At 40.9% G+C, this 25,585-nt stretch overlaps 1 protein-coding gene and 1 non-coding gene across 4 annotated transcripts in view; one reads left to right on the forward strand and one right to left on the reverse strand.

Annotated features, from left to right (window-relative positions):
- The window catches only part of PHACTR2 (phosphatase and actin regulator 2), a 291,343-nt gene that overhangs the window by 177,965 nt on the left and 87,793 nt on the right, over positions 1 to 25,585 (forward strand). For all 3 annotated transcript variants that reach the window (XM_055535828.1, XM_055535826.1, XM_055535827.1), the window contains exon 2: positions 16,457 to 16,624. In XM_055535828.1, coding sequence (XP_055391803.1) covers positions 16,457 to 16,624 — 168 coding nt within the window. The remainder of the gene's footprint in view (positions 1 to 16,456; positions 16,625 to 25,585) is intronic.
- TRNAR-CCU (transfer RNA arginine (anticodon CCU)) lies at positions 7,367 to 7,439 on the reverse strand. The gene has a single exon. It is a non-coding gene; the product is annotated as a tRNA-Arg (tRNA).

Here is a 25,585-nt window from a genome sequence, read left to right on the forward strand (position 1 = left end):
CCCCTCCACCCACGCCTTGCCCTTATCCTGCAGGCATTCAGTTCTCAGAGTCTAGTGTATTCTCTCTCATATCTTCACTTTCTCTCTCCCTCCAGGCTTTCTTCTTAGCTCATAAATAGGCTGGAGCAGCACCCCTGCCAACCCGCCAACAATTAAAAACAAATAAATAAACTAAACTTTTTCCTTTACCTGATGACTCTCAGTACAAAAGCAGTCCAAGGGTCTTGGAAGTTAACAAAACATTTGCTTACTTCTCTGGAAGTTTTCATATAGAGCAGCATAAGTATCAATCATTTCTCCATTTGTGTTTGCCTGCTTTAACAGACTGGCATCCCAGGAGATACTTGATTCTCAATTGAGAGTTGAGATAGAAGAGGTGGTGTTTTCTGTTTAAACTGGAACAGTAACTTGTGGGTTGCCTGTTTTAAAGAATGATTCCTGATAATTGAGCATGTTACATTATGTAGTCAGATATTTGCCACCAGACACTGGGCTGCTATGCAAAGGGCCTTGTAATTCTACCAGTTTCCGGTGTATTGAGTGAATCAAAAGTTTTAAGTAGCAACACATAGCTCGATACCCCTAATAATGTTATGAAAGAATATGATAACAGGTTTAAAAAAAAATGGTTTCATGGTTTTCTAGCTGGTTTCTTAATATGAGAGATTCGAATTCTCATGTGTAATCCCTGAAAAATAGAAAAAACAAAAGCAATTGGGTTTTAGCTCCAATTTAGTTAGATACCTTTCCTAGTAAAAGCTGTGTGGGTATGCTTAGTGGCTCAGTCGTGTCTGCACTTAGTCGTGTCTGACTCTTTGCGACCCCCTGGACTGTAGCCCACCAGGCTCCTCTGTCCATGGGGATTCTCCAGACAAGAGTACTGGAGGGCTGCTATGCCCTCCTTCAGGGGATCTTCCCAGCCCAGGGATCAAACCCAGGTCTCCCGCATAGCAGGCAGATTCTTTACCATCTGAGCCACCAGGGAAGTTACTGTCTCCTTCATGTAATCATCCTCTAAGAGGTCAACTTAGCTCTGCTTTTATTTGGAAAAACCACCCCCAATAACTTCTTTAACTTCAACTCTGTTTTCTTGCTAATGTCTGTTAAATGTCTTTTTCTTTTTAACATAGATCAGTTTCTGTAATGGAGAAGGCAATAGCAACCCACTCCAGTACTCTTGCCTGGAGAATCCCATGGAGGGGGGAGCCTGGTAGGCTGCAGTCCATGGGGTCGCTAAGAGTCGGACATGACTGAGTGACTTCACTTTCACTTTTCACTTTCATGCATTGGAGAAGGAAATGGCAACCCACTCCAGTGTTCTTGCCTAGAGAATCCCAGGGACGGGGGAGCCTGGTGGGCTGCTGTCTATGGGGTCGCACAGAGTCGGACACGACTGAAGTGACTTAGCAGCAGCAGCAGTACTGTATTTACTCACATCTTCCCTTGAATGTTCAGGGTGCTTGAACTCAAGCCACAGACCTTTTCTCTAAGCCTTCATCTCTTTACATCCCACCACATCCTCGGAGAGGTTCAGACCCTGGAGTTGCCTGTGTCTTTTCCAGGCAGCTCCTTGGCCTCCTTACTTCTTCCTTCTCAATGTCTGTTGGAGGCATTCATCATTTCTAGTCCCTTTTCTCTGCTCCAGTCCAAGTTCAGATGCCTGGGTTGTTACAGTCACCTCTTTTAACTGAATGATAGGGATATAAAGCTGAGTGCATTGGGGACTCTTTATGACTAATTGACATAAATTCTCCCAGCTTTCTGCCTTCCATAGAATAAGCCTACAGCTTGTGTCTCCTAGTGTCCTGGGTTCCCTTGTATAAGGTTTCATTTCTGCCTTGGGGGGATAGTCCAGAATTTTACACGTGGCCACCCGTCTCTTCACAGAACTTGGTGTGACTCCCAGGGGACTGTTGGACTGCAGAGAAGGTTAGTCACAGTATAAGTAGACTCTTATGGATCTTTTGACCCAAAGCTGAAACTCCAGTACTTTGGCTACCTCATGCGAAGAGTTGACTCATTGGAAAAGACTCTGATGCTGGGAGGGATTGGGGGCAGGAGGAGAAGGGGACGACAGAGGATGAGATGGCTGGATGGCATCACTGACTCAATGGACGTGAGTCTGGGTGAACTCCGGGAGTTGGTGATGGACAGGGAGGCCTGGCGTGCTGTGATTCATGGGGTCGCAAAGAGTTAGACACGACTGAGCGACTGAACTGAACTGACCCAAAGCTACTAGTCCAGATTTAATGTGTTATTTTAATAATATTTCTATTACACTCATCCTCTACTGGGAAGTTTTTCATAATTTTGTTTGGGGCAAAGTGGATCCAAAATCATTACATTTAAAAAATTTTAATTGTCTTTAGCATATTTTTTATTTTTAAAATTTTTTTAAAGACTTTTTTATGTGGACCATTTTTTTAAAAAGTCTTCATTGAATTTGTTGTAATACTGTTTCTGTTTTATGTTTTGATTATTTGGCTGCAAGTCACGTGGCATCTTAGCTCCCTGACCAGTGATTGAACCCGCACCCTCTGCATTGGAAGGTGAAGTGTTAACCTCTGAACTGCCAGGGAAGTGTCTTGTATTATTTATTTATTTATTTTTATTTCTGGCCACACCACTGGAAATGTAGGGTCTTTGACCAGGGATCAAAGCTGTGCCCCCTGCAGTGGAAGTGCAGAGTCTTAACTGCTGGACCACCAGGGAAGTCCCAGATATTGTTAGATTTTATTTTACAGTTTATTTTATAATTTATATCTAAGGTCTTCTAGCTTCTCTCCTAAAGTTTCCTCCCCAGGTACAAGCTCAGCATAAAGGAAATAGTCACCATCTTCACTTAGAGGTGAGATTCTCTCTTACTTGGCAGGTTGCCCACTGGAGGTGTGTCAAATCTTTCCACAAACACACCCGCCACACACCATGACCTGCTCTCCACCCCGGTCTCTGAGGGCTAATGTAGGAGATGGCTCAGGAAGGGAAGGAAGGTAGGAAGTGGGTTTGTTCCTTTCTCATTTCTCTGTAGCACACGTCTCACTGTTCCTAAACACAGCCATCCTAACTCTTTCTAGAACCCTTTGCTTGCAGCAATAATAGTGATATATGAAACGTACGATGCTTTTGTTTATATTAAAATTGATTTCCCTTTTGCCAGGTGACCTTTTTCCTGTTCAGTCAGAATTTCTTCGAACCCTAAGTACAAGTGACATTATTTAATCTATTAAATGTCCCGAAGCAAGTCTAGGGTCTATTGTTCACATCAGAGCGCCAGGATGTCACACAGCTGCACAAACACGCCCCTTCTGCAGCCCGTCGGCCCTCAAGTTTAAACTCTGAAACTCTCTCTCAGTGTTTGCGAGACAGATGGAAGTCTTTAGTCGCTTTTCCCTTTGGGGGTTTAAAAATAATGGCTGCCTCTGTTAGAAAAACAAGTCCAAAAATTGATGGTATCAAATTTCTAAAATTAATGCTGTGTTAAATAAGGATTCTGTGCAATCAAAGGACCGTAGTTATTATAAGCGAAGACGACACACTGCCTGCAGCCCACGTGAACGTAACTGTGATGACAGTGGGCATCGTTCCAGAGACCAGAACAGTGTCTGCCCTGTCTCGTTAGATTCCCAAAGAGGCAGTTGGGCATAGACTTGAGTTATTATTCATCAGGCTTTATGTCTTGCCTTCTCTTAAAATATAGCCGTATTCCCACCCACAAGCCCCTGGCCCATATTGTGCAACGGACACTCAGGAGGTAGACCATCTGGAGTTTAAATCTCTCTGACGGGCTCTGTGACCTTGGGTAAACTGCTCGGTCTCTCTGGACTTCAACTTCCTCATTTATAAAACGGAAATACTAATAGCACCTTACTTTATAGGGTTGTGATGACAAGAAGGCAATAATCATGAAGCACGTAGAACAGGTCTAAAGGTGACATAAAAGTACATCAATTTTATTGAGCCTAGAGACCCTTTAACTGAATCTGATAATCTCAGCAATGAAATACTGGGGTCTTTGCTCAAGGTCACAGGGCCAGTTAAGTAGCAGAGCTGAGTCTGGGACTCAGTTCTCTGTTCAGATTACAGTGAGCCACCCCAACTGGATGCTCAAAATTCCCAACATTAACTGAGATTTATTGCCTATCCTGATTATGTGATGTCTTTTTTGCTTTTTGCTCTATAAACAGAGTCTTACTGCTCGTCTAGAGGTACTAGGGTGTGCTGCTGCTTCATGAGTTTAGCTATCGTATTCCAACAAGGACAGCAGGGAGAATGGGAGAAAAGCCCCCAGTCAGGAATCAGATGACCTAGACTATGTATCTGTGACTAGTTAATGATTTGGAAAGCCACTAACCTTCTTGGGTCTCAGTGTCCCCATATGCTAAGCTACTGCTAAGTCGCTTCAGTCGTGTCTGACTCTGTGCGACCCCATAGATGGAAGCCCACCAGGCTCCCCCGTCCCTGGGATTCTCCAGGCAAGAACACTGGAGTGGGTTGCCATTTCCTTCTCCAATGCATGAAAGTGAAAAGTGAAAGGGAAGTCACTCAGTTGTGTCCGACTCTTAGCGACCCCATGGACTACAGCCTACCAGGCTCCTCCATCCATGGGATTTTCCAGGCAAGAGTACTGGAGTGGGGTGCCATTGCCTTCTCCGAGTGTCCCCATATATAGGCCTTTAATACTTAAGATAGTGTAGGACCCTGTAATAACACAGTTGATCCTTTAATGGATAATGTTATACTCAGTGTTTCTCTGAACTGCGCTGCTCAGACTACTGCTGCTGTCAGATACAGAATAAGACTAAAAAGCTGTCATTATTTACAGAAAATAAACTGCTTCTCCATCCCTAAGCTTGTTGAGGTGAGCTTCTAATTTAGCATGGCTTCAGGGCAACCTGAAAAGATGGTAGAACGCTCTATTAATTTTCTCACAAATCTAGTAAGGGAAAGGAGTTATTATTTATGTTTTCCAGATAAAGAAAGTGGAAATGATATCCTTTCTTAAAAGAAGAGCTGTGAAAAAACTCATCATGTATAAATACTCTCCTATCTGTGGTCTTGCTGAGATAGATGGCATACTTTTCATTTTGTACCTGGGAGCTCTGCTTTGAAATGCTTATGTATTTAGATGAGCCTCTCAGGCGCAATGCTCAGTGAAAGGCACATACAACAAAGAGTAGGTTGTATAATTCTGAGAAGTTGAAGTTCTAGAACAGGTGAAACAAGTGGCGATGGAAGTCAAAACAGTGGTTATTTGGAGATGTGGATACTTCTTGGGCTCTAAAATCACTGCACATGGTGACTGCAGCCATGAAACTAAAAGACGCTTGCTCCTTGGAAGAAAAGCTATGACAAACCTAGACAGTGTATTAAAAAGCAGAGACTTTGCCAACAAAGGTCCATATAGTTAAAGCTATAGTTTTTCTTGCATTCGTGTGTGGATGTGAGAGTTGGGCCATAAAGAAGGCTGAACACCGAAGAGTTGTGGTGTTGGAGAAGACTCTTGAGAGTCCCTTGGACTGAAAGGAGATCAAACCAGTTAATCCTAAAAGAAATCAATCCTGAATAACCATTGGAAGGACTGATGCTGAAGCTGAAGCTCTAATACTGTGGCCACCTGATGTGAAGAGCTGACTCACTGGAAAAGACCCTGATGCTGGGAAAGATTGAAGGCGGGAGGAGAAGGGGATGACAGAGGATGAAATGGTTGGATGACATCACTGACTCAATGGACGTGAGTTTGAGCAAACCCCAGGAGATAGTGAAGGACAGGGAGGCCTGGCGTGCTGCAGTCCATGGGGTCTCAAAGAGTCGGACACGACTGAGTAACTGAACAACAACAACATGGATGGAGAGGATGGTATTGATTGGGAAGGTGCACAAAGAAATTTTCTAAGCCTGGAAATGACCTAGACCTTAATCTGGATGGTGCTGTCATGTACCAGATCATTTACTTGCTGTGTGCATATTATTTCTCAAACATTATTTTGAAAAATCTTCATCGTATTCATTTCAGTGACAGTGGGAATACTGATTTAATCCCAAACCTATTTAGGTAACTATAGCGACAGTGAAATGGAAATTGTCAACTTGGGAGGCAAATGATAGTCTAGTACGTAATTAAATAACTAGTAAATAAATATTAGTCTTCCTCCAGAGGAACCAAAACTCTTCTATTTAACTATTATTGGAATGTTTTTCACATTCTTTTCTTACTTGTCTGCATTCTGTTCTTTTACTCTTGCTGGATTTAAAAAGATGATGGTTAAACATTAAAAAAAATATTTTTAGCCATGATTATTACCTTAATGCTGATTATTTTTAAAGGAACAATCAGCAGATGAAAAGCAATTTTCTTCTGCATCAACTAAGATCTAATTGATAAAATTCAGATTTTTAATCTAGTTTACATACACTGATATCTAGAAAGTACAAAAATTCTCTAGTTTCTTTTTTAAAATTTCACATTTAACCATTCCACTTGTTTGAGGATAGGACTTTATAAATTTGCTTTGTTTTTTCCCCATAAATATGTGTCTGATGAGCTCAGGACTGGGATAATGAGAACATTTTTCTTGGCATTACTTAAAAAGGTCAGCCATCCTTGAATTTTCACTTTTAGGGCATTTCTCTTCCTTGATTTCCCCTGCAAAGGCTACTCTCTTGGCAGTCCCAGTTCAAGTTCCCTATGTATTTATGTTCAGTTGCTTGGTAATGTCTGACTGACTGCAATCCCAGGGACTGTAGCCTGCCAGTCTCCTCTGTCCATGGGATTTTTCAGGCAAGAATGCTAGAGTGATCTTCTCTAGGGGATCTTCCCAACCTAGGAATTGAACCCACGCCTCCTGAGTCACCTGCATTAGCAGGTGAATAAGTCTCCCACTCCCTGTGAAATCGCCCCAAACCGCGCCAGCCAGACATCACTGCTCTGCTTTTGTCTTTATTCTAGCACCTTCTCAGTTGGCTGGTGTCACTGACCACTGATCACTCCTGCTTCCCGAACTTTACTGTGAAGGCTTGTAAGGGAAGAATCCTGTCTTACTCTCCATCACTGCCCTGACCTTTGTAGGGTGAATCAAAGCACCAAGTTGGTTGGACTTTCCTGACTTCCCAGTGAATAAGACTTCACACTTCCACTGCAGGGGACACACGTTTGATCCCTGGTCCAGGAAATAAGACCCTGCATGCTACAGGGTGTGGCCAAAAAGGAAAAAGAAAAAAAGCACTGAGTTAAAGGAGACCTTGCAGTACATGGTTAAGACGGTCACCTCTGGAGGCAGGCAGACATCACTTCTCACCCAAGATCTCTGCTAGAAAGATACCTGTTTTATTTATTTTTGGCCATGTCATGCAACCTGTGGGATCTTAGTTCCTTGACCAGGGATTGAACCTGTGGCCCCTATATTAGGAGTGCAGAGTCTTAACCACTAGACCACCAAGGAAGTCCTGGAAGATACCTATTTATTCATAATCTAGTTATGTATTTAGTCAGTAGATACTTATTTAATCTTACTCTGTCTGAATGTAAACACACACACAAGTTACCACATACTGAGTTAGATGCTTAGTCTTTGTGTTACAGTTTTCTTGTCTCAGAAATGGGACCGATGAATGGTACTTATCTGAGAGCTATTGTAAGCATTGGCATGAGCTAATGAATGCAGGTAAAGTACTCAGCACAATGCCTGGCTCACAGTAAATACTCAATAAATACTAGTGATTATTAATTCTGCTCTTAATAAAGTGCTTGTGAATTTCCACTTTCAGGAGAGCATGAAACCCAGGATGAGTCAGTGACTAATTCACTGTTGGTTCTGCTCACCAAACCTTTCACACCAGTGTGAGCTCTGGGATTTCTGTTCCTGAATTATACTACTCTTCTCCCATACCCATGAATTCAGGGGAAAAAAATGGATGAGCTGGAAAAGGTATCCTCCATGATCATAAAATAAACTTCAGTCTTTTAAGTTTACTTTTGATTCCCAAGGAGAAGTTTATTGAAAATAATTGAACTTCAGTGCTTTAAAAATAAAGTACAGGTAACTTTAAACATTTATTCCTAGATTTGTCATTCTGTGTAGGCAGGTCATGCTACTAACCCAGCACGTGTGCATGGGAATTGCCACTGTGTGGTTCCACAGTAACTGAGATCAGTAATTACTGGGCCCATGGTCTACTCTTTTGTAGGATGTTAGATGCCACTTACCTCATTAGGATCCATCAGGTAATACAAAGTGTTGAGACAGCAATTTGATGATCTGTAAATATTCTCTTAGTGGTAAAATACTGGGAGTTGAAAATATTAATAAAAGGAGATTTTGGAGAAAAAAATGAGCAAGTCCAAAACATATTATATTATTGATACTTTCTAAAACCCTCTGCAGAAATCTTTACTGTTGTAAATTGACAGCACCCCACAAGGTCTCTCTGCAGCTGAAATGCTGTCCGCTAGGAATCTCCTCTAAGTCTTCATCCTCTCCATGCTAACTACTCCACATTTTTGAACATGAACCTTTTATTTTAGAATAGTTTCAAATGTACAGAAAAGCTGCAGAGACAGTACAAAGTTCTCATATACCTCCAGCTTAGTTTCTCCTATTGTTCATCTCTTAAATGTGTAGAATACATTTATTACCACCAAGGAAAGGGTTTTGGTGCAGTATTGTTAACTAGACTCCACAGTTTGTTAGGATTTCACTAGTTTTCCCCTAAGGTCGTTTTGTTATTGTTATCGTTCCAGTCTTGCTTGAAGGATACCACTTTATATTCATTCATTATGTCTCCTTAGCCTTCCCTGGTCTGGGACAGTTTCTCAGGCTTCCCTTGTTTTTAATGACCTGAGGTGTATTTATTGGTCAGGTATTTTGTAAATGACCCTCACTTTGGCTTATCTAATGTTTTTCTCATGGGTTACAGTGGGGTTATAGTATTTTTTTTTCCTTTTTTAAATTATGAAGGTATAATAACATACTTACAGGAGACTTGGAAAATACAGAACAAGATTATGTATAGTTCCACTATATGTTGCAATTATTTTTAAGTAGCTATATTAAGATTTTAGTTGGAGTTTCAATATAAAAATCTCAAAAATTAATAGAAGTAATATACAAAGAAATAGAAGGGCAATGTAGTAGACCTGGAGAGTGCTGTGAACCAATCCAACATAATTAAGATTTATACAGTACATATTCTATTCAAGTTCCCATGGGCTGTGAGCTCTGAGACACTGGAACATATCCAAGGACATAAAACAAGGTGCAAAAATTGTATGGTCTTAAAGGTATACAGTGGGGTTCTAGGTTTTGAGATCTGCTTCTCATCCATCATATCAAGGGTCCATGCTCTCAACATGACTTAGCACTGATCAAGTCAACATCCGTCACTTGGCTGAGGCAGTGTCTGTCACTTTCTTCACTGTAAGTGCCTCCTTTTCCCCACCTTTCCATACTGAAGTCTTTCAAAGGAAGTCACCATGTAAAACCCACACATTTCAGGAGTGGGAAGTTAAGACCCACCTTCTTGAGAGTGCAGCTTTATATAAATTAGTTGCAGTTCTTCCATACAGATGTTATATCCCGTACTTATTTATTTATTCACTGTTCATCAGTTTGGATGATAATCTAAAACTGCACTACTGCCCAGATTGTTCTGTCTTTGGCCTGTGGAACTCTTTGTTGGCTCCTGTGTGACTTTGACATTCTCTCATGAGAATGTGTTTTGAGCACTTGTTTCCTTTCTGAAAAGTAAGATGCTCCAGGCTCATCTAGTATTTTCCTTGCCCTGGCCCTGGAAGCAGCCATTTCTGGAAAGAGGTCTGATTCCTTTTATTGGAGCATGCTGTTAGAAACCAAAGGCCAAGGGCTCACTGGGGTGTTATCGCTTCTAGCCCCTATAATGAACGGGAAAATATAAGTATGTATACCAAACCATGTGTATACATATACTTATAATCTATCTATCTATATCTTTCCTCTCTCCCTCCCTTTCTCTCTCTATTCAAAACAGAAGTTCATACTGATATCTCCGACTCTAATCCAGTCCACATCAATCATTCTGGCTTCCCCTTTTGCTTATCTGTAACCTCCATTTCCAAGAATGAGAAATTTGGCTCCTAACATCTATTATCCAATGTTCCATCCTGTTTACAAGTATACCAGTTTCAGGATTAACTCCTAACCCCATGTAATACCACACATTTTTATTCTTCTGTTCCTTTTCACTTTTCCTTCCACCGGTTATTCATCCTTCCCCCCAAAAGGAAGAGATTTGATCCAACCCAAATGTCGGTGCTGATTAGCAAGAGAGTAAGGATCTTCTTTTGTGGGCTTCCCAGGTGGCTCAGTGGTAAAGAAGCCACCTGCCAATGCAGGAGACACAGGCTGGATCCCTGGTTCAGAAAGAGCCCCTAGAGAAGGAAACGGCAAGCCACTCCAGTATTCTTGCTTGGGAAATCCCATGGCCAGAGGAGCCTGGCAGGCTACAGTCCATGGGGTCCCAAGAGTCGTATATGACTTAGTGCCTAAACAACTGCAACAAGAAGGATCTCCTTTAGATGACTGAAGACAAGGAGAGCCACCGGCTTTCCTAGAAACTGTTAGCCAGTTTCATCAGCAACGGCTCATAGCGCCAGTTCCCTCTGACCTTATTGTCTACTTGGTTCTGTGCCCAGAATTGCATGTACGCCCCTGTCTGACAGCATATTTTTTAAGTCACTTTCGTGAGAGAGAGGCCTCACGGAAGGGTAGGAAATAGAGTTAAATGTTCCCCCAATGCTGCCCTAATGTTTCTTTGCTGTGTGTTCTGTAGCTTTTAAAGAGGAAGGTGGCAGAATTATAGTGGAAATGTAAAAAAAACTGTAATAGAAATAAAATTAATATATTTATATATGGTGATAATATTATGTAAGCATAATAATTTACAAAGGGACGAAGAAGATAGCCTAGAAGCCATATTTTAAGGAAATAAACATTGGTTTGCTTGTTTTCTTACTTCCTTAGGTTCTTGATTTTTTTTTTTCAGAGACAAAGACCAGCCAATATTTTTTATTATACAGAAAAACAAGCAATAGGAAGCTGCTCTACAAAATGGTCCCTCAATCTCCACAAACACAAGCAAAAGTCATTGTGTCTCTGTGCTAGCCTGTAAACACTTCTTAGAAATAATTTAGCTGGTCAATGTTTCTTACTGCCACAAAAATCTCATGTAATTCACAGCATTGCTTCACCACCCAACATATACCATTCCATAACTCTTATAGCTTCCAGACTATTATTTACCCCAAATTCCTGATTATTAGAAACACGCCAATGATCAGCACCTAGAAAAGACACAGACTACAGTGGACATGTATAAAATACCTTCAAAGGCACCAGTGACCATTGGATTGAGTTCTTGATTTTTAAATGTCAAATATTTTTGTACAGTGCCCATTTAATAGATATATTCTTTGATACAGTCAAATCACTATGAGTAGTATTGTGTGTACTTAGTACAACAGAGAATTATCAGCATTTTTCTTAAAATCACATATGATTTCTCTTTGTTTTTATTATTATTTGGCTTCAAAAATGTATTCTCATTAACCTTCAGATATGTAAGGATTTCAGGGGACAGTTGAGGCCATCTTCACCACTTGTTTTCTCATAGAGTGGCTATCACTTTCTTTATAATCGGTCCCCAGGAATTCTTTTATTGAGGTTCTTTTCTAAGTGTTCTTTCACCTATGAAATTTGTGAGGTGGAATGCTCTGCCACACTTGTCTCACTTTCTCAATGACTGAAATAATTGTGTGGAGAAAAATCAGAAATGAGTATCTGGAATATCAGAGAACTATCAAGTATTATAAAAAGTATGACACAGTCTCATATTAAATAGTTTCATTTTTCTAAGAATCCTTGTCATTCCGTTCTCAAATATCAAAGAAAAGATTCTCCCAAGTCTAGAATTTAATGTGTATGATAATTATCTAGCTTCATTTATTTTTTGCTTCTGTGATCACATTAGTACTGGGATTGTCTAATTGATAAATTTCTGTTTAAATGAAAGAGAAAACCTTCATGTATTTTCTGGATCTTACTGGTTGGTGTGGGCAAGTTCTGTTAGGAATGGACTGACTTTGGTTGGGAAGATAGACTGAGGTGTGTCATTTGAATTGTCTACATTCAAAGAGCTAATGACTGGTTTTAAAAATATTTAAATAATATTTAAATTATTTTATAATGTTGATTTTCATTGTGAAAAAGGAAAACCTGATGAATGTTAGGTCCCTCTTCATAACACTTAAGTCAGTCAAAATTAACATTTAAGACAGGAAATTCAGACTTTCATCTGGGGTTTACCTGGAGATTTGTTTTTATCTGTGGGTAAATGCCAAACTCACTAGACTTGTTGTAAAAACAATTTTAGAAAGTTTCAAGTCAACTTTAATGGCACACTGGCCCAAAAGAAAAATAGTAGAATGATCAGTGGTCCTGGCAGTATCGTAAGTGTTTGGGGAAAAGAAGGGAGTCAAATTTCCGTTCATATGACTCCAAAGCAGGTGACAGTCCCCTTCATGTTCATAACTGAAGAGAAATACCATGGCAGTGTGGCCAACTATGCCAATATATGGTTCCTAATTGTAAGTGTGGTTTACTGTAATTGCCCGATAATTACAAAATTATGGGTGGATTCTTGCAGTCAGGAAAAAGATATATGTGTTTGAACTGTGCTGTGGTCATTGGCCCAGGACACTGCCCTGGCACTTTCCAGGGCAGAGATAAAGACTAAAACTGTAATTGCAAAATGAAGAAAGGTATGGCAGTTAATGTCTCATGTAGCTATGAATTTAAGACCTTCATTTTTCATTTTTCAACTACCTCATTCAATCTCCCTATCTGTCACATTCTGTCACCTAAGGAATTATTTAATTTTTGTTTTCATTTGGTTTTCTTTTCAGGAGAAAAAAAATAGATTATTCCTTAGTGGTTCAGATCAAAAGCAGAATTTTGATGGCGTGTCAGGGTTGTAGGTTTAGAGAAAACGAGAACTAAATGTGTGTCTATAGCCACAGAGGTGAATTGGAGATGGTAGCTTTAGTTCCCATGTTTGTAGTAGCCCTTTTATATTTCACAACATTTAAGTTGTTTCAAAATTGAATCTTCAGCATAAAGTCTCCATGAAGAAGAAATATCATACACTCAGTTTTTCCCTGGTTTTGCTCCTAGTTTAAGGAAAGCAGTTGGACAGGAGTGAAAGTGAAGTAAATAAGGATTTTACTTTTAAACTCTGACTTAGCTTTACGATTAGTCTGACCCATCTCGCTCCCTGCCTGCTGCACTGTGGCCAGCATGGGATCATTTACAAAAGACTCAGTCACTGCAATTCTTGCGTTTCTGCCTGAGATTAGAGTCGACGTTCCGAGTGGGAAGAATAGGATTTATCATTCTTGTTTGGAAGGAGAACTCCTAAGGATTTATGTGTTGGTGTGTACTGATTATCTCTTCTCGCTTAGTTTAAGATTTTCCTGGTTTGTGGTATGTCAGGTGATTTTTGATTGAAGCTTCAACATTTTTGTGTTAGATTAGACTGTAACTCTTTATTGAAACCCTTTGTTTTAACTGACTTTGTTTGACACTTCTCCAGGCAAGGAGGCAAAGGGGGCTGCCTCACTACTGCCAGGAGGTTAAAAACCCAGGTTCAGCCCTTCATTCTTTCTTGGTATCTCGTGGCAGAAACAGGGAGAGGGGTCTTCATTACTCTGGGCATAGTTCAATTTCCAGATCCCCACGTGGTCTCTAGTGACACCATAGTGGACGGAGGTTGTCTTGTTCCTCTGGGCAGTGGTTTGGTGTGATCCCAGTTTGGGGAGGGAGGGAGAAGAAGAGATGCCTCGTGACTGGGTGTGGGTGGAAGTCCAGGCTCCAGTGTGGTCTCCAGACACTGTAGACAATGCTTCGTTATAGCTGGCATGCAGAAAGGCTCCGGCTCTCTACTTGGTCCTCTCTGACACCACTCTCTGAGGGGTGTTGGGCTCCTCATTAGAGCTTTGTGAGACGTCTGATCTCCCCACTCAGCCTTTGTTGGCTTGGGTGGTCATAGTTTCTTCTGTGGTGTTTGTCTGGAGTTGGAGCAGTTCTCGTCTAAAAGTTCTCTGTTTTGCTAGCCTGTCCCTTTTGGCTCGTTGACTAGAGGGAGCAGGCTGTTTGTTGAGGCTTTATTGGTCTGTGCTTGTTGGTGTTTTCAGGTTGGTGACCACTTCAGCTGCAAGTCGGGAATACATGAGACTAAAAGAAAACGCAGGGATCTTACCTCCGTGTTGTTTCTTAGGTCTTGAGGTCCCAAGCTGGTCTACTTTCTTTTCAGCTTGTTAATCTATTCATGGTTGATTTTTTTTTTTTTTTTTTTGGCTACCCCACACAGCATACAGGATATTAGTTTCCTGACCGGGAATCGAACCCCCTGCAGTGGAAGCATGGAGTCTTAACCGCTGGACCGCCAGGGAAAGTCCCTCATGTTTGTTTTATATATAGCATCCAGGGTATCTTTTAGTTGTATTTAGCAGGAGAAATAGTAAAAAGTAAGTCTATTCCATTTCCTAGAAGCAGAGGTTCTTGCCATTCAATTTTTGTTTTATTTATCCTAGTATTTCCTAATATTTTATTTTGAAAGTTTTGAAGATGGGAGAATTATACAACTAATCACCACACATCCACTACCTAGATTCAACACTTAGCTACATTTTACTATATTATATATTTATCCATCTCCATTCTATCCATCAATTTATTATTTTTGATGAACATCAGTATACTTCATCGCTATCAGCATGCATGCCATTAATTGGACTTTACTATTTATGGTTTTTTAAAGGTATATTTTACATAAAGTGAAATACACAATATCATAAATACTGTTTGATGGGTTTTGTATGCACGCACGAGAAGTCGCTTCAGTCGTGCCTGACTCTGCAACCCGGTGAACTGTAGCCCTCAAGGCTCCTTTGTCCATGGGATTCTCCAGGCAAGAATCCTGGAGTGGGTTGCCTTGCCCTCCTCCAGGGGATCTTCCCAACCCAGAGATCGAACCCACATCTCCTGCATTGGCAGGTGGGTTCCTGACCACTGGTGCCACCTGGGAAACACGTGTTTTGTATGGTCCATCCTTTACTGAGATAATTTCTAGCACCCCAGGAAGATGCCTCAGATCTCTTCTCAGTTAATTCCTACCTCCATCTCACTCCAGGAAACAACATCTGTTCTGATTGTTTTCTTCTTTCTTTTCTCCAAAATTCATTTTGCCTTTTTAAAAAAACTTCATAGAAATAAAACCACACAGCACATATTCTTTTGTGTGTCACTTTTTCTTTTTTTCAGCACAGTGTTTCTGAGATGCATTCATGTTGTAGGTACCAATAACTCCTTTTAAAAAAATTGCTAAGTGCTATTTCATTGCATGAAAAATACCATCATTTATTCATTCTGAGTTGCTTCCAGTTTTTTGTCACTAAAATTTGATTGTTGGGGTAATATAAATTATCACCATCTTTTTTCAGTTATGAATGTAGTACAAGGCAACATAAAGTTCAGGGCCTTTCTTCTGGTTGACAAAAAGATTGAGGCACATAAAAATGCATTCTATTACCTAAAACATCCACCTCCTTCACATATTTCTTGTCATTTGTGATAGCTATCGGTTTATTTGAAGCTAAAAATTTTTTTGGTAATAGAAGCAAAAGAGTTTTGGTGTGGTAAAATTTAAAATTTAGCTTCTCAGCATTAAATTTTATTTTGTGAAGGAAAAAAGCCTGGTTTCAACTACATCATGACTGTCATATTCATTACTGAAAATGCCAAATTAGGCCCTGGAAGAACATCCTGTTTCACTTACAGTACTCTGCTGCTGCTGCTGCTGCTAAGTTGCTTCAGTCGTGTCCGACTCTGTGCGACCCCGTAGATGGCAGCCCACCAGGCTCCCCCGTCCCTGGGATTCTCCAGGCAAGAACACTGGAGTGGGTTGCCATTTCCTTCTCCAATGCATGAAAATGAAAAGTGAAAGTGAAGTCGCTCAGGCGTGTTTGACTCCTGGCGACCCCATGGACCTCAGCCTACCAGGCTCCTCCGTCCATAGGACTTTCCAGGCAATACTCTACTTCTGCACAAAAATATAGATGTAGTTGTTACAGATGGATTCAGCTGTGTTTCTCAGACCCTTACTTATCTTGCCTTAACTTTTATGTAAGTCATTTGCTTCTTTTCTGTTACCTCAAAATGAGTATCTAAGGGACTATAATTTCTGAGTGATTGATTTATTGATTGATATTAGAGGAGAGCTCTGCAGCAGGGAAATGGGGCAAAATACACTTTATGTGAAATTCCAGTTAAAGTGGGTATGCTTACTTTGAACAATGCAGGAAGAAATAGATGATGTTGTTTCAAACTTTTATTACAGCTTTTCTCTGACTTGACTTTTCTTTCTACAGTTGATGGACTGGACAAAGCTTCTATAGCAAACTCAGATGGCCCAACAGCAGGCTCCCAAACACCTCCCTTCAAGAGAAAGGGGAAACTCTCCACCATTGGTAAAATTTTTAAACCTTGGAAATGGAGGAAAAAGAAGACGAGTGACAAATTTAGAGAAACATCAGCAGGTATGAATATCATAACTTTATTAAAGGATAAACTGTTAAATTTTCCAACAGGTAAAAGATTGTATTTTGCAGATTTTTTTTTCTGGGAAAAAATTAATCTGTATTTGAAATGAAATTATTTCATTTAAGGGTGATACAACTTAAGGTTCTGATTTGTCTTCTTTTTCTATTCACTTTGGCTTTTTAACATAGTCTTGTTTTTAAATACGTACTTGTAAATTCATATAAAAATTAATGTATAGGGAGAAGAAGACGAAATGGAAAATTAGAAGTGGAAATATTATTTGTCGGTATTATAGCTGCAAGTATCCATTTACATATATATACATTCTGTTATCTCTGTCTGCTTAGTTCCATTAGCATGATCCTATTTGTTAATTAAGAATTTTTAAAATGTCTTTCAAATGTACTTGTTCTGTGGGCAAAATTTAAATGTCTGTATGAAAAAGAAATGTTGCTATATTTATTAATTTTAAATTTCTATCATGTCCTTAGGACAAATAAATGGTGTGTGTGAAAACACAGGTGTGAAAACTTTTTATTGTTACTTTATTTTGTGGGTTTGTTAAGCCTTAACAATTACATTATTTAGTGCCTTTCATATGGACTCATGGATGAACTTGGCTTTAAATCTCAGGCCAGAATTAAGCTTGATTTAAACAAGTGTACAATATCAGTGGTATTGTTTAAGGTAGAAAGACATTTTATCTCTTGGTGTAAGTTCAGCTTTTTCCATGTTTGTTGTCTAAAATAATCCCTTCATCAAAAATTCCTCACTGCCCCAGAATCTAGTATCATCCATGGATTACAGAGCATGTCTTACCAGTCTGTGCGGAAATAAGAGCTGGCCTTTAGTTCTAGAGCTGTGAAATGAAATGGAAAACACCACCGATAGCACAAGGGTGTAAGACAGAGACACCAGGGCTTCCTAAACAAAATTGTCTCTGCTGCATCTACAGCTGTATCATTTCTTTGAGCATTTCATATTTAAAAAGTAGTAATGATATGTCCATCTAGTCAAGGCTATGGTTTTTCCAGTGGTCATGTATGGATGTGAGAGTTGGACTGTGAAGAAAGCTGAGCGCCGAAGAATTGATGCTTTTGAACTGTGGTGTTGGAGAAGACTCTTGAGAGTCCCTTGGACTGCAAGGAGATCCAACCAGTCCATTCTAAAGGAGATCAGTGGGTGTTCTTTGGAAGGAATGATGCTAAAGCTGAAGCTCCAGTACTTTGGCCACCTCATGTGAAGAGTTGACTCATTGGAAAAGACTCTGATGCTGGTAGGGATTGGGGGCAGGAGGAAAAGGGGACGACAGAGGATGAGATGGCTGGATGGCATCACCAACTCAATGGACGTGAGTTTGAGTGAACTCCGGGAGTTGGTGATGGACAGGGAGGCCTGGTGTGCTGCAATTCATGGGGTTGCAAAGAGTTGGACACGACTGAGCGACTGAACTGAACTGAATGATACTATTTCTGGTATTTGTTTTAAAATAATCCTGGAGGGGAGGGAAGGATAGATGAAAGACGATCAGCCATAAGTTGGTAATTATTTAAGCTGGGAGATAGGTGTATGGAGTTTATTATTCTCCTATCTCTATTTGTGGGTATTGGAAAGTTTCTGTAAGAAAAAGACAGACAAAGAAAAAAGACTTGTCTTAGGGGCAATAATAATAGCTTGCTTATTGAATTCTCTTCAGCTCCTAATTGGCTTCTTGGGTTAGGAGCAGTGGGAGTGATGCACTGAGCCTGGTGCTAAGGCAGGATTTCTGGATTCTAGTTGAGTCCTTGCCACCAAGATGCCGTGTAACCTTGAACAAGTTAGATCAGAGTTGAATGAGTTGAATGCTAATGTGCTTTCAGTCCCAGATTCTGTTGTGGGGCCTTGACTCCTTCGAACTCCTGTCTGGGCATCTTGTTCTGCCTTGTTCTTCAGTTGTAGATGGAATTACACTGGCCTTCTTAAGTACATCCCTCTCAAGTTTTCCTAAGCATTAGGGGAATCTGGCTTTTCAAGTTACCATGGAAACCCAAGATGGAAGTAAGGCTCTGGACAGTAGCAGTAAGAAGACATTGAAAAGAGGTGATGGACATCTCTTCAGTTGTCTCTCTTACCCTTTTCCTGTATCTCATCTGCTAACTTCTCTCCCTAAAGCAGAAACAGTTACAAAGGACTGCCCTTCATCTTTTTTTGTCACCTCTTTTTATTTATTTTAATAGTTGGGAGGCTGTAACATTTCTACCAACCCAGAATATTTAAGAAAAGTCAATTTAAACAGCACTAAGTGTTACTTTATATTATCCCATATTTATTGAGGATACCCTATCCATCTTTGTATTGTTTCCTTTTCAGATTCACACAAGATTTTATATAAGTTGAGCACCAAGAAGTTGTTTATGAATATGCTATTTCTAGTTCCTAAGACTAATGGCACCCCACTCCAGTATTCTTGCCTGGAAAATCCCATGGATGGAGGAGCCTGCTGGGCTGCAGTCCATGGGGTTGCTAAGAGTTGGACACGACTGAGCGACTTCCCTTTCACTTTTCACTTTCACACATTGGAGAAGGAAATGGCAACCCACTCCAGTGTTCTTGCCTGGAGAATCCCAGGGACGGGGGAGCCTCGTGGGCTGCCGTCTTTGGGGTCGCACAGAGTTGGACATGACTGAAGTGACTTAGCAAGAAGACTACTGAATTACATTAAAAACCCGAGAAAGTTATTAGATACCTCACTGGGTTGTTTTTTGTATTTGCATAAAATTGTGACATAACAGAGTGAAAACAAGCCAAGTAGATGTATTAATAATTCACTGTGAATTTTTCTGCTGCATTTACTCACATCATTTGTTTTTAAACCCATATTATTACTGATATTTGGCTCGAATTTCCTAAGATGTTATAAAGTGGCCCAAGAATTTTGCTGTCACCTTATATATAAACATATGTATATATACATATGTTTATTTTAAGGCTTCAATTTCTGCTGAGCTTTATGGAATGTATTAGTAAAGCCTAAAATAAAGGGTGGAACAAAATGGTGTAACATGCTTTTTTCACATTGAGGGAAGATGTCACATTTAGAGGAAGACTGATGCATTTGGAAATAATAAGAGAAAGGTGTTCTCTTCTTTCATACATTGTCTCAAGCAGTGAAATCTAGGGGTCTGGATATGACTGAGGCCATCTGCAGTCAAAGATCACCTTACGCAAGATCTACAGTATTTGGGGATATGAAAGAAGATTAATTTCTTCCAAGAAAAGTAACTCTTCTTTGTTTTGCTTTCTTCTAAACTCTTGGCTTTAGAGTCATAAGAATGTGAATCTTACTGTCTTCCTTTACACAGAGATTATTACCACTTTTCCTAGTCTGGGTGTCTGCTGTAGGAATTTTCTAAAATTAATTTTTATTGGAGTACAGTTGCTTTACAATGTTGCATTAGTTTCTGCTGTGCAGCAGAGTTTTGTGTGTATATATATCAGTCATACATATATATATATATCCTCTCTTTCTTTGGATTTCCTTCCCATTTAGATTGCCACAGAGCGTTGAGTAGAGCTCCCTGTGCTATACAGTAGGTTCTCATTAGTTATCAGTTTTATACATAGTAGTGTATATATGTCAATCTCATATAGTGTATATATCCCAATCTCAAATTCATCCTACCTCCCTTCCCTTCTTAGTAGCGTTATGTTTGTTATCCACATCTATGTCTCATTTCTGCTTTGCAAATAAGTTCATCTGTACCATTTTTCTGGATTCCACATATAAGTGATATTACACAATATTTGCTTTTCTCTTTCTGACTTACTTCACCCTGTATGATAGTGTCTAGGTCCATCCATGTCTCTGCAAAGGTACAATTTTGTTGCTTTTTATGGCAGAGTAATATTCCATTGTCTATATGTACCACACCTTCTTTATCCATTCCTCTATTAATGGGTGGAATTTTAATTGGTGGTAGGTAGGATGCAACACTGATTTATTAATTCCATGGTAATAAATGTCATTGTTCTCACACGTTTGTGGCAGTGGAAGTTAAGAAAGGTCCTGTCTTCTGCCTGCTTGATCATCCTTGAGTCAGATTAGATTTGGAAGGCTGTCTTGTCCTTTTAAGGCAGGCTGGGCCTATGCCCTGACTTCAAGTTCTCTGGGCTTGTTTTATAGCAGAAATTGACTTGTGTCTTCAGTTCTATTTGGAACGATCTGTAGGCTGTTCAGTTTTATGGAAGAATAGTCTTTGTCTATTTACTCTCCCTCAGTGATTCTTTCCTTCACTTTTCATCTCCTGAGTGAAAGGACCCTTCTTGGGTCCCACCTAAGCTCTGTCCCTTCCCTATCTTTAGAACGCGCAATCTCGTTTACACTTTTCCCCTACATAATCATTTCTTTCCCTTTTTTGGGGGAGGGGAGTAGGTAGTAGTAGCTGAGGTTCCTCCCTGCTTTCATCTCCCCAAAGCTGACAATACAAACAAGCCCCCTATCTAAACATGGCTGTTCCTCTTCTGCATGGCTGTTTATGACCAAGACCAAACGTCTTGAAAATCGAGCCTTTTTCTCTGCTTCTGCTTCCTCCACAATATCGCTTTCCATCTGCTGTCTGCCCCTGCACCCAGCACTTACTCCATCCACGCCTCCCAATCCTGACAATCAGTGTTACTCTCATTTTCATCCATCTCATTCTCCACAATTGTGCCTTTACTGGTGTGCCTTTCTTCTTTTACAAAACAGCTCTTACTGACTTTCAAAAGATGCCTTTATTTTGGTTGTCTTTGACTTTTCTTTCTCTTTTGTCCCCTCTCTTCCCCTTCCCATTTCCCCTAAACCCATGGGAGAGGTTTGGTACTTGTCTCAGCCCTTCTCTTTCTGTGAACGTACCCTTCCTCACCCCACTCTCTTCTCAGTGTGCACATCTCTCAAACCCAGGTTCCAACACAGGCCCAGGCACATTGACCCAAGTACCTGATGGGCAGCAGTGCCTGAGGCCCACGTGTTAACTCAAAATCCACTCATGTGGTCTATATGGTTCTATCCATACATTAAAAAGATGGTACATGCCAGGCATCAATTAATTTCCTTCCGGATGTCAATTTTTTAATTAAAAGAAAATCAGATATTTTTGTGAGACTTTTCTTTTAAGAAACATGCATCAGATTTTGCTTTCACACAGTCAGGGGAGACACTGAGTTAAGTTGGACTGTAAGATTGCAGAGTTAGACTGAGAAGTTTTTACAGTGAGATATTTTGATGTCTGAGAGCAGTGCTGTGAATATCTGCTGTATGCCCCCTGGTTTAGAAGAGAGGGTCTGTGGACCTCTGACCACATTCAATTCTTCCTCAAACTTCTGAGTGATGGGGCAGGTGCCTGGAGTAGTAACCATCTAATTCCATTCCTCCCTAAAGGTGTCGCAAGATTTGAACAGAGTATGAGATACCAACAATAATCTTTTACGAGAATGATTCTTCAATACTGTTTAAGGCAATGGCACCAGAGATCTTACAACTTGATTCTTTATTCTCTTCAACACATATCCACAGTTAATGCTTAATATTGGCTTAACATCTAAAATGTCTTCACTTTAATATCTTTACTTTTCCATGAGAGTTGGACCATAAAGAAGGCTGAGTGCCAAGGTATTGATGCCTTTGAGTTGTGGTTCTGGAGAAGACTCTTGAGAGTCCCTTGGACTGCAAGGAGATCAAACCAGTCAATCCTAAAAGAAATCAACCCTGAATAGTCATTAGAAGGACTATTGTTGAAGCTGAAGCTCCAACACTTTGACCACCTGATGTGAAGACCTGACTCATTGGAAAAGACCCTGATGCTGGGAAATACTGAAGGCAAAAGGAGAAGAGCCTGGCAGAGGATGAGATGGTTAGATAGCATCATTGTATCAATGGACATGTATCTAAGCAAGCTCCAGGAGATAGTGAAGGACAGGGAAGCCTGGCGTGCTGCAGTCCATGGGGTCACAAAGAGTCAGACACGACTTAGCAACTAAAGAGCAACAGCAAACTTCTACATTCAGGAATACTTCTGTGTTTTGGGATGGTATTAAAATACGATTTCAGGAATAGAAACAAATTATTTTTAGTGAAGCGAGGTAGAAAATTTAAAGTTCACTTGGCAGCAGTAGCGGTCACCAGAAGGTTTCATTATGCTGCTGCTGCTGCTGCTAAGTCGCTTCAGTTGTGTCCGACTCTGTGCGACCCCATATATGGCAGCCCACTAGGCTCCCCCGTCCCTGGGATTCTCCAGGCAAGAACACTGGAGTGGGTTGCCCTTTCCTTCTCCAATGCATGAAAGTGAAAAGTGAAAGTGAAGTTGCTCAGGCGTGTCTGACTCCTAGCGACCCCACGGACTGCAGCCCACCAGGCTCCTCTATCCATGGGATTTTCATTATGCTAGCCCTACTTATTTCTATCTGTTAACTTAAACTTTGGTTTTAGAGAGGAAAGGGATGCTATCTGCTCTGAATGAGCACAGAGAGGGAGGAGACGGGGAGGGGGAAAGTTCTGTGTATAAATGCTTTCCAAACCAAAGCAGATCCCCCGCGTTCCCCAATCTGGCTTTCTTCAGCATCCAGACTTTGACCATGGAGTTCTTTGATCTGTCCTTGCCTGTTGCTGTGTTCTACATTCTTTCAGGTCCTAAACCTGTGATTTATTTGATTTCTTTCCCCTTGTGCAGGTCTCTACTCTTGGCCTTTCTTTCGATTTCTCCGTTATCTGGTCCTTATCACTGAAGGTCTCAATTATTGCAGGTTGCCTCTTTGCTCTACTTATGTGTGAGCCATCCTGGCTCTAAAAAGCTGTGGAATGCTAGAGGAGGCAGGGAGAGGCTGGGTTCTGGCATTAAGCCTGCCTATTGGAGAAGGCAATGGCACCCCACTCCAGTACTCTTGCCTGGAAACTCCCATGGACAGAGGAGCCTGGTAGGCTGGAGTCCGTGGAGTCGCTAAGAGTCAGACACGACTGAGCGACTTCACTTTCACTTTTCACTTTCATGCATTGGAGAAGGAAATGGCAACCCACTCCAGTGTTCTTGCCTGGAGAATCCCAGGGACGGGGGAGCCTAGTGGGCTGCTGTCTATGGGGTCGCACAGAGTCGGACACGACTGAAGCGACTTAGCAGCAGCAGCAGCAGCATAGGAGGAGAACCTGACCCAGCTGGTGAGGCTGACAGAGAAGATTCAGGATGGTGCAGGCTGTCAGGAACCCTAGAGTAATCAGAACAGTGTTCAGGTCTCAGATCAGCAAATAGAGCAATGGGTGTTTCACAACGAAATGGCTCGTGCTCCACCAGGAAGGGTAACATAACAGCACCCAGTGAGTGAGGCTGGGCCGTGCAGGCAAGCCTTAGGAGCCAGTGTGTTCTTTATTTACATGGTAGCATTCATGGGCAGATGGTGCCGGAACCAAAAAGACTCAAACAGGCCTCACCACCCCCACTTTTTTTTTCTTTTTTTTTTTTTAAGGAACCAAGCAATAGTGTAGGTAATTAGGACAGGAAGTTATCAAAGGATTCAGGACAGAAACTCACTGTTTGAAGTGGAACACAGGGGATAGGTCTGCAAGAGTGGCCTCCTTAGATGCCACACCTTAGATACTGGAGCTCCTCTTAACTACAAGGACACAGCCCAAGAGTTGGGTGGCCCAAGAGATGAGGGATTATTGTGGATTTGGGACTAGGTGGGGAAATCTCTCCCTGCCCTCCTGGATCATCTTGTTGGACCACTATTGGAACTCTGCCTCACGTGGAACTTTGGTCCTTTGCTTCTTGCTCAACAAGTGTGACTGACTCCACATTATTTCCTGACTGAATTCCAGCTTCTTCAGCTCTTCTCAGTGTAATTCAAAAAGACCTTTCCTGCCTTATCTTTCTGCTATTAGTCGTTTGCTTTGGACTTCCGTCCCCACAGGTCCCTCACTGAGCGTGCCCTGAGCCTCCGTGTCCCCAGGCCTTTCTTCTTGCTCTTCCCTCTTTCTCTGAGCACCGTCCTCCTACAGCTGCACCTGGGGAAAAGCCAGACCTGCAAGGGTCCCAACCTACCTCTTCTTTCCATAAGATATTCTTGTCCTTGATTGAGCATCATCTAGTAGGAACCTCACCTCTTGTGCTTATCCTTCTGTTAGGACGTGTGGACTTGGACTTCTTTCCTGGTTTAGGTGTCTGCTACCAATTTACTATGTAAATTATTTAAAGGAGGCGACTCTTTCACTCATCTTTGCCCCACTTCCTGTGCTTTACATGGTAATTTGAACATGGTATGTACTCTTAAAATATGCCTTGAGTTGGTTATTTATTGACTATCCACTATAGCGGAAACAGTCCTAGGTGCTTTAGGACTTTATAAAAGAAATTGAAAAAATGTCATGTAGAAGGATGACAATAAATTAAAATACAAACCAAAAGCATGTATGCACAATTGCAACTATGTACAACTATTAAAAAGCCAATAAAATAACTAGGGGAAATTTTATCTTTTTATCCTTATTTTAAAAGTTACACTCCTAAATGAAGAAAATCAAGACAGTTTATTTTCATTATAATTGTGACTTTTATTTGTGTTGCTGGTAATGGAGAGGGAATGCCTGTCTTAATTTTCAGATAACATTGTTGCAAATTATCAGCCTTCTAGGAGTCAGGGGCTTGCCTTGTGGCTCAAATGGTAAGGAGTCCACCTGCAATGTGGAAGGACTCCCTGGGTTTGATCCCTGGGTCGGAAAGATCCCCTGAAGAGGGAATGGCAACCCAGTCCAGTATTCTTGCCTGGAGAATCCCATGGACAGAAGAGCCTGGTAGGGTACAGTCCATGGGGTCACAAAGAATAGGACACGACTGAGCAACTGAGCGGCAGCAGCTAGGAGTCAGAGTAATTTGCTCAAAGTCATCTGGTAAAAACTTCAATTTACTAAAGGTAGTCTCACTCCCTGGTAATATAATGGCTCTGTTTTTATT

The sequence above is a fragment of the Bubalus kerabau genome, chromosome 9, assembly GCF_029407905.1.
Source record: "Bubalus kerabau isolate K-KA32 ecotype Philippines breed swamp buffalo chromosome 9, PCC_UOA_SB_1v2, whole genome shotgun sequence".
NCBI lineage: Eukaryota > Metazoa > Chordata > Mammalia > Artiodactyla > Bovidae > Bubalus > Bubalus kerabau.